This window comes from Sycon ciliatum, chromosome 11 (genome assembly GCF_964019385.1).
Source record: "Sycon ciliatum chromosome 11, ocSycCili1.1, whole genome shotgun sequence".
NCBI classification, from domain to species: Eukaryota; Metazoa; Porifera; class Calcarea; order Leucosolenida; family Sycettidae; genus Sycon; species Sycon ciliatum.
The window spans coordinates 20,394,235-20,404,490 of record NC_088653.1 but is presented as its reverse complement, the minus strand read 5'-3'; the positions used below and the strand labels follow the sequence as shown (position 1 = coordinate 20,404,490).

At 47.6% G+C, this 10,256-nt stretch overlaps 1 protein-coding gene across 2 annotated transcripts in view; it reads right to left on the bottom strand.

Annotated features, from left to right (window-relative positions):
- LOC135827757 (mucin-5AC-like) overlaps positions 1 to 10,256 on the bottom strand; it is a 42,881-nt gene that overhangs the window by 22,738 nt on the left and 9,887 nt on the right. For both annotated transcript variants that reach the window (XM_065340206.1, XM_065340207.1), the window contains exons 7-9: positions 6,888 to 7,330; positions 2,634 to 2,714; positions 1,900 to 2,072 (exon numbers count right to left, since the gene is read on the bottom strand). In XM_065340206.1, the coding sequence (XP_065196278.1) occupies positions 1,900 to 2,072; positions 2,634 to 2,714; positions 6,888 to 7,330 (697 nt within the window). The remainder of the gene's footprint in view (positions 1 to 1,899; positions 2,073 to 2,633; positions 2,715 to 6,887; positions 7,331 to 10,256) is intronic.

Sequence of the window (10,256 nt, the reverse complement as noted above, 5' to 3'; positions counted from 1 at the left end):
ATAACTATGGGAATGCTACTATAACTATAGTAATGCCGATAATTCCTGTTTGGGTCATGTTGTATTTTTGGGAGAACGGTAGGGATCGTGGGTCAGGCCGGCATTGAGCCAAGTGCGCCTACATGTGCTCACAAGTGCATCCCTACCGTATGCTCACGTATTGACACGCCTAAGAACGGTAGGGATCGTGGGTCAGGCCGGCATTGAGCCAAGTGCGCCTACATGTGCTCACAAGTGCATCCCTACCGTACGCTCGTGTATTGACACGCCGGGCAATTGTTGCCCCCATTAGCCCTGGCATTGGCCAGTCTAACGCACATTGGTGCTTGCGATACTACGGCATTGGACCATAGTATTGCATACTGTATGCGGCAATTGTTGCCTATGCCCTGATAATACAACGCGTAATAGCTCCCAAACAGGTCGGCTTGTTGTGTGGTTGTTAAATATAAGTTTCCGTGCATGGCACGGTAAGTGAAGTTAGCAACCCACCAACAATTACATTCCTAACATAATTTGCACGTACTTGCCATAGCGCATCACGTGCCCGTGCAGAACACGCACTCCGAACTCCCGCGCTCCGGCACGGGACCACGCGGAGCATGCGCATTACTCCGGCTCTCGATGCTGTTTCTTCATCCTTGCTGCACCAACAGTCAGATCGCTTGACAACCTTGGCCAGTTTTTGAACACCACCACCCACCCCATCATCTCTAACCATCATTCTATTCTAAGCCATCCCGGAAGGGAGAACGGTAGGGATCGTGGGTCAGGCCGGCATTGAGCCAAGTGCGCCTACATGTGCTCACAAGTGCATCCCTACCGTATGCTCACGTATTGACACGCCTAAGAACGGTAGGGATCGTGGGTCAGGCCGGCATTGAGCCAAGTGCGCCTACATGTGCTCACAAGTGCATCCCTACCGTACGCTCGTGTATTGACACGCCGGGCAATTGTTGCCCCCATTAGCCCTGGCATTGGCCAGTCTAACGCACATTGGTGCTTGCGATACTACGGCATTGGACCATAGTATTGCATACTGTATGCGGCAATTGTTGCCTATGCCCTGATAATACAACGCGTAATAGCTCCCAAACAGGTCGGCTTGTTGTGTGGTTGTTAAACGTATGTATCAGGTACTTAACGACATCCTAAAACCCGTCACCACCATGCGCTCTTAGCCGAACCAATGCACGAAGCATAAACACACCAGCACAGCAAGGACACTTCCATGAGTCTCGCCTCACCTGCACAAGAGTGACCATGCAACACCGTCTCACTACGCACAATAAACTTTCCAGTGGCATTATTATTCTTGCTTTCTTGCAATCAGTTATAGTGGCATTTTCGGGTAAGGTTTACGTCGCCTGTGGGGTGTGTTCCTCCACCAATGAGCGCGTACAACAGCTCTGCAGTCTGCACATTAAAACTGTTTCACATACCTGGAAGCACACACCCATCTTACCCACACCACGCACATGTACGATGTTCGCAGTGATGGATGAGATGATCTGAATGAAACAGATCAGGACCCGAGCCAAGTAACTCCCCAGTCAAAAAGCCGACAAAGCCATGCAAATCAAACTTCTAGGAACAGTATGTCCACACCACGGAATATAACGTGAAGACACCTACTTACATGTGTGTACACCTTACACATGCTAGGGTAACCAAGGTGGACCCCCCCCCCCCCACACACACACATTGTTTTCTTTTCTTTCTGTACTTTTGCCATGGCTGGGTGTCACCCTCATCTCTGGGGTTGCTCCCTACGCCCTAGTACTGAACTTCGTACATCTGTACAACGCGCAAAAGGTCTATTAGTGTTGTGCGCACATGCTACGAGATTGAGTTGAATAAATAAATAAACATATCAAACGTAGGATCATGCATTCTTACCTTACAGCAGTAGATGCCCCCCTTGCCACCAGTAGCTTGGCTAGATCAACATGATTATTCATGACTGCATCATGTAGAGCTGTGTCATTGTCATGCCCAGGACAGTTGATCAATGCACCATTGTCCAGTAGCAACTCTGCAACTAGACGATGGCCACGCACCGCTGCTTCATGCTATGCAGCACATAACAACGAACAAAATATAAAAATAAAAACACATCATACGCATGTACACACAGCACATAATGCATACACACAGCAAATCATCATGAAGTATGCATGGTGCTTTATGTCCAGACACTGTGCACATTATCAGTTGCATTACAAACATCACAATCATGAATCATTCAGAAATACACACTACACCAAGCACAAAACTGTCCAATGCTGTACAGTTCACAGCTACCATAGAAACAAGAACAAGAACCAGCACCAGCACCTGCATGAACTCTTCCCCTGCTGTAGCAGCAGCAGTGGCAGTAGCAGTCGCAGCAGTGGCAGCACTGGCAGCAGCAGCATTGACAGTAGCAGCACTGACAGTGGCAGTAGCAGTGGCAGCAGCAGCAGCACTGACAGTAGCAGCAGTGACACTGGCAGTAGCAGTACTGACAGTAGCAACAGACTTACAGTGTGTCACGCTAGCAACAGTAAGAACACTTTCGTGAAGCAGCGGAGCAGTTGTGGCAGCAATGCAGGAAGACAAACAAATGCGCTGATTAGAATGACGCAACCTACCAAAGGGGTCCATCCAGCATGATCTTTGACATTGACATCACAACCGGCAGTAATCCAACGCTGCACTTCCTCAACTTTACCCTGACAAAGCACCAACAAACCAGGGGTACTAACTATTAAAACAACAACAAACCTATCACATGTATACAAGAAATGCTGGGCAAGCAGAACTACTGCACTCAACCCTGCCTTATCCGGCCACTTTATGGCACCGTTGAGTGGAGTCAAAACTAGATAAGACGTGTCAACAGGGGAACTCGTCAGAAGCACTTCATATCCAGAGTGCTAACTATCCATCCCGCCAACCACACATTTTGTACATATCACATCATGACAAAAGCAGGTAGGGATCCACACTGTAAAAACTATGATGTATATCGACGTGATGCTGACAACAGGTCACACCATCGCCTACAGTGCGTCTCAAAAGCATAGACCTCTGATTTCAAAAAAAAGCTAGGCCAGCATCTATATCACATAAAATCTGTGATCACTTTGTGCATAACATTTCCGAAATCGGGCGTTTGTTATCCAATCGCCTAGAAGTCGATGTGAGAAAAATTGGGGGAACTGCCCGAGCAATATCCTGAAGAAATTTCTCAAAAAACCCAAACCATTCTAAGCTCAAACTAAATTTGAATCACTCGAAAAAGTCTAGAGGTCTATACTTTAGAAATGCAGTGTAGTGGGTATTACGGCTGCTGCACTTCCTCGTCCACACACCACAAGGCCAGTACAGTACTGGAAAACTGAAATCCGACCCCTGAGACCGGCGCGCTAGCCAGCACCCGATCTCATTGCCCTCGAGGCATGGTCAACACGTGCATCCAGTGTACGTGATGATCGTATCTACACTTTAATAGGTGACTTTATGTGCACCATACGTACCCCGCTATCAGTCCCATATATGGCCAAGGACTTGCCAGCCGAGATCTACGGCCGGCTGAAGAGGTAAATGTGAGTCAACTGCCGGAACGGTAAAAACAACTTCACTACGTGACAAGACAGGGACAGTTTGCCTTGTTTTAAATAAGTGTCGCGGACTGACGCGACGAGTTCCACTCCACTGACGTTAACAATGCCAAGAGATAATGAACCTCACGGGATACCCGGGGTTCGATGCCGAGAGAATTACGAACCTCACGGGATACAAGAGGATGCAGGTAAGCAACACAGCAATATGTTACGATCAAAAAAAAGAAACTGGACAATTTATTGAGAATTGTGTTTCTTTGTAAATTCTGTGTCAACAGGTAAAGGACACGATCAGAAAGGTTAGGGAAGGGAGGTCTATAACGCGCAGGCCAGGAAGTGGGAGCATACCGATGCTGTCACCAGACGGGATTGATTACGTTTTTGAATATCTCGAAGCCAACCCATTGGCCACGAGCAAGACAATATCGACTCATCTGGATCCAGGGGTTCGTCCTGGGGGTGACGCTGCTGAACCGTGGACCATGGTGGACGGTCGGACTCAGCTTGAATCGAGCTGGCCACAAGTGGCCACATGCTTAGCTGGCACGACAGGGGCATGCACACCCATCGCTAGAGTACATTTTCAGCTGAACGGATCGTACGAGAAAATCCAGGGGTAGGATTTCAGCTTCTAGTCCTGTGAAGAGTTTTTCAAGATTTTCTTGGAGAAACCTGCGCATCGCAGCTGCTCGGTTTGCTACTTTCCCCTGCCCTCGCAATCAGTCTGGCTATTGGTGGATACACGGACATCAACGGAGTCGCACTCTATTACTGTAAAACCGGAAAATTTCAGTGGAAATTTATTTTCGGTAACTTCGATACAGGAGAATGAAGTTGAAGACACCAGAAGAAGTTCAAAGATGTCTTGGTCAACATCCGAACATTACATTGAAAGAGGTATCTATTTTCTTGCAAGAACGATGAATTGACCGTGCGATTGCTCAGTGATCTGGGCACAGCGTATGAATTAAACCCGAATCGGGTTGATTTGACTCCGATGGAGATTGCCGAGTATCTATGTAGGACCTCATCAATGGTTTTCGTCAGCGGCGAGAAACGCCAACGTCTCCCGAAGATCGTCGTGGACGGTGTGGAGGACTATGGGACAGCATCAAGCCGGGATACTGGCAGACTGCTGCGATGCTGGGACGATGGACGCAGGTCCATGTTTAACCTGTCGAAGGCTGAAGGCGCCCTCGATAACGCAGAAGAGATAGAAGGCATGGACGCCGTCCAGTTTATCAAGGACTTGAATAGCAGGAAGATCTTTCGGCAAGACTTGAAGATGAACAAGTATACGACTAAAGCTGTTCAATTGTCAGTCCTCGCGACAAGGATCACACGCATTGTCGTACGTGTTGGCACAATTGACATCGACGAACAAGGCCATCATACGAAGATGCCTGAAGTAGTGTGTGACAGTATTGAAAGCCGGAAGAGGAAGGCGTCTGATAGCATCGTTCGTGATGATGAAGATCCGAAAAATTGAAATTACAACCCAAAATACTGCAAAACTATGACTTCTGATTAATATAAAATTGAAAAAAGTGAGATAAAGTTCACATTAGAAATGATGAAAAAAAATGATACATGCGGAATTCCAAACCATGACACCATATTAATACCTTATTGTTTAGGGTAGGGTATAACACCCCACCCCTAAAAAAAATTTTTTTTTAAGTGAGATTCGAAACCACATGCACACAATACAATCATTCAACAATACCCCTTTTTTGGGGCAGGGCGCCCCTGGCAGAGAACCCGCTCGTTACCTCCTACAAGTGATTTTTACCAAAAAAAACGCGACCTAAAATTCAAAAAGCCATGCCACACAGTGTGCAAAATGCATTTTTGGATCTGGAAAACTGGTTTACTGAAATGTTCGCGCCACCGAGCCGTTGATTTTGGGAAACACCGAAAATCGTACACCGCGGAAAATTCCCGATTTTACAGTATGCAGTGAAGACATACAAGTACAAGTAGAGTGCTGGCAACTGAAATCCGACCCCCCTAGCGGTGCGTTCACTTTTTAGCAGTCTCTGTTTCGTAGTTTTGCCAAACCCATCCTGTGTTGGGTCTTTGCGATGTGAGCACACCGCTCAGGGGTCGGATTTCAGTTGCCAGCACTGTACAACAGTTGTGGCTAAAGAATCCAACCCGTGCGCCAAAAGCTGTCCAAAGGCTCATGCGCCCCTGTGGCCCTTGGATGGGCTTTTGGACAGTGCATGATGTGATCGAAAAATGAAAACGCGGCGCTACTTTTGACTTGTGGGTCGTATTTCTTTGGCCACGACTTTAGTACATGTACAGTCTGTATCGGCTATAGAGTGACCGGATATAAGAATATATCGGCTACAGTGATATTGGTACGAAATATCAAAAGCAAAACGTATTTTGTCCAATACAAATATCACTATAACCAATATTATCGGATGTAATGATATATCGGATATTATGATGGCAACAAAGAATCAAAACATGCATAACACACTATATTATTATCGGGTATAGTGATAACTTTAAAATACATGTAGCAATAATATCAAAGGCCCTATTTTTTACTTTCTTCACGTTGCTTATTTTTATAGTGATACATGTACATGTACATAACAGAATTTTTTATGGAAATGCGGGCACTGTCAACTATGCAGCATGCTCATTTGTCAAAACGCCATGCTAGCTGGAAGTATTTCCTTGCCTTTCATGTGTCGATCGAAAAAAGAAAAAAATCGATCGTATCGCATATAGTGATGCATCGGTTATAGTGATAAAATCACGGAGATCAAAAGGGTACGCTATAGCCGATACAGACTGTATATGATTTACTTTGGCCGGTTGGCACCAAGCGGTGAAATCAGCGAAATTAAATCGCCAGCGAAAATTAGTTGATTTACAGTAATTTATCCTACACAGTGGTGTTCATTATGTCAGGAGTTGACTGCACCTTGTAGAGTGAGTTTCAATATGACATACTACTACTACTACTACTACTAGCCTACTAGCCTACTAGCCTACTAGGCATACACATGCAGCCCAATGTTCTCAGTCATAGGCACCTTTCGGTCGCATAATGCCCAGACATCGTTCGGTCACAAAACGGCCAGACCCCTTTCGGTCCCGTTACGTCGAAAATGAACACAATCCCCCCCCCCCCCCCCCCCACACACACACACCTACACTTACCCTCACCCACCCTCGCACCCACCCGCCCACACACAAACCAGCACCTACACCCACACGCACGCACACGCACATATGCACGCACAGCACGCTACATACCTTGACAGCAGCAACATGAAGGTGGGTTTCACCCTTAGCATTCTTCCACTTGTGGGACGCCTGACGTCCTGAACGTCTACTCGGTGTTGCTATTGCCAATACTGGCAATGTACCAGATGCCTGTCTTTGCCGACCAGTTGATCTACGCTGGCGAGCAGGGACGGCAGCTTCACAAGACAAACTGCGTTGGTGAGATGGCCGCTTAGCCGCCGCCACACCTTTTCTTGTTGTGCCTGCTGCTGCTGTTGACCCGTTGCCTGTGTGAGTTGCTGCTGGAGTGGTTACAGTTGCTGTTGACCCGTTGCCAGTGCGAGTTGCTGCTGGAGTCACCACAGTGCTTGCTGCAGGCGTGATGTCCTGGGAGTCTGTGGAGTGAGAACGCTTTCTAGTGCTCCTCTTGTTTGTCGCTGTGCCAGAGGCTGGGCTAGGTGTGGAGGAACTCCCTGAAGGCAGACGACCAACAGCAACGGACCATCAGAACATACAGACATACATTGCAGCTCTGTATAACAATGGTACTAGTGAAGCCCACACTAACCATTGTCCACCCAGAAAAACACCGACCCAGAGAAAGCACATCATTATAATGCTGTGGACATTGAAAATCCGGAGGAATGACCGTGGCCGGCGGCGCCCTTACTGTCTTAGCATGTACACACACTATAGTTCATGTACACACTGTAAACAATGGACCAGCAGTGCTCACAGCGGCTGCAGGGCCAGCGCCCCGTGGCCCCTGGACTTCTCAACGGATGTCAATGTCCACAACAGTACAATATACATGTATATAGGCACATACACACAGACACACATACACACATACACATACACACACACACACACATACACACACATACACATACATACACACACATACACACACATACATACACACACACATACACACACATACACACGCATACACACACACACACACACATACACACACACACACACACACACGCGCGCACACACACACACACACACACACACACACACACACACACACATGCCTGACAAAGGAGACAATGCACGATGTCACTCGCCCAGGAGAGGCTCTAGATAACAGGCAGGAGCAGTCTACATGCATGTGCTTTGCTTATGTAACATGCACATGTATGCACCAGGCTGTACAGGTGCATACACATAGTCATGTACATGACTATGTACATAGTCATGTACATAGTCATGTACATGACTATGTACATGACTATGTACATAGTCATGTACATAGTCATGTACATGACTATGTACATAGTCATGTACATGACTATGTACATGACTATGTACATAGTCATGCACAGTCATTACAATCATTGTATGCAAGACTGAGATCTGCCGCTGCAGTGGCAGCAAGATTGCTGTCCATAACTTGAATACATTTAGTCATTACCAAACTGAGACATGAACAAACAATCTGTTAGTCACTGCGCACACAATTCCATTATGATACTGATCTTGGGCCTTGCCAAACAGTAGGCCCATATATACCTCCCCCCCCCCCCCCCCCCACACACACACATGGTGTATGCCATGCTGCACAGCTGTACGCCCCCCCCCCCCCCATCCATGGTGTATGCATGAGGCTGCACAGCCGTGTGCCCCCCCCCTCCATGGTGTATGCATGAGGCTGCACAGTTGTGTGCCCCCTCCATGGTGTATGCATAGCGCTGCACAGCTGTGTGCACCGGCTGCATGTATGCCCATTCCACGGGAGAAACGTCTAGGACTGGCTTCAGCGTGTGGTGGCACGCTTTTTTGATCGGTCACCAAAAGAACTGCCGCCCTGAAGAAGGGCCAAGGTGCAAGGAGACTACGACGTTGAGCAGCACACGAGTTAGTCAAGCACGCACCAACAAGATGGACCAACCTGCAACCTGCCTCTGCAGTGCGGATGCTGGAGCAGTGGGAGCCCTTGCTCCACTATTTTCAGTTGTGCCCAGATGTCTACAAACTGCAGCATGTAATCGACTGGGCATCATTGATGGAGTGACCAGAAACAAAATCACATTTTCTGTTTCTGAGAGAGATTCTCCCAATGTTCATCACCTTCAATCTCACTTTCCAAAGTGAAAATGTAAAAGTGCATTTGCTTTTAAAGTCCCCGGCCCAGCAACTGCACAGAATGCCCCTGTATATTGCGTGAAGGCTTCCACAGTACACGGCACAGATGGCAACATGGATAAGGAGATTCAGCTTGACATCCATGATGACAAGCTGAAGCGGTCAAGACGGGACATGATTATTTCAGCGAACGCTATGGCATTGCTCTCCACCTTGCCGGACGAAAGGCGAAAGCGGTTTGCAACCAAAGTCCGCAGTTTTTACCAGATGCCTGCAGTGCAGGTCAGGAGAAGGCTGGCTGCCTCTAACGTGGCCAGCAGTGCTGCGTGGGCTTGAGTTCCTTCGTCCTGCAGCTGGAAAGGACTGTGTTGCTCAACGTGTGTGTTTCCGCAGGCTGTGAGTACTGGTACATGCATCGGCAGCCTGGATGCGTTGGTCCGGGAGTGGCAGTGCGTTGGTCCGGGAGTGGCAGTGCTACCAGTGTACCACGCACAGAAACCTTCCCACCGAAGTCGACTGCTGCTGGCATGACGCAGCTGGGAGGCTAGCCGGTATCAACGGGGATGCACAGTTTCCAACATTGTCATCAGTGGCCCCATGCTGCGCTTTCCCTGGCACGATCAAACGCCGACATTAATTCTGCCAATTGTGCACATACATCAGCAACCCAGTGGATTTTCTCATTTTTCTGGTATGTTGTGTGCCAGCATGATTTGCTTTCCACTCTATTTGAATACTAAAAAAAGATGGCATCTCCCTGAGAAAATGTCTTCAGCCAATACTGTATAGCAGGAAATTTTCGTACGATTTCGTACACGGCCACTTTTGTACTAAAATTTGTTCATGTGAAATTATGTACACTATACATGCGTACTGCATGCAAACACGTGCATTTAGCATGCAGCCCTGTACGAAAATAAAATCCGTACGAAAGATCAAAATTCAGCTTTGTCCGAAAATATTCCCGTCCGAAAATTTCCTGCTATACAGTAGCTAGCTATGCAGCTGCAAGACATGCCTGTACTGTACTGCGCACCTACATGTCTATGCAAGGAGCAGGAAATGTCGCTCCTCCAGTGCCTGTTCACAAACAGGTAAGCACCGTACAGCACAGGGGTACGAAACGCAAGGAGCACATGTGCAAACCTGAAGTACAACCGCAGGTGCAGTGTGCAGATTTCCATAACTGTGCACAACTCTTTTTTCTTTTTCTTTTTTTTTCATCAACCAGCACACCACAAATGCGCTCTCCAGCCAACCTCAACACGACGTTGCCACAGCACACCACCAGCAAAGCGACGCATC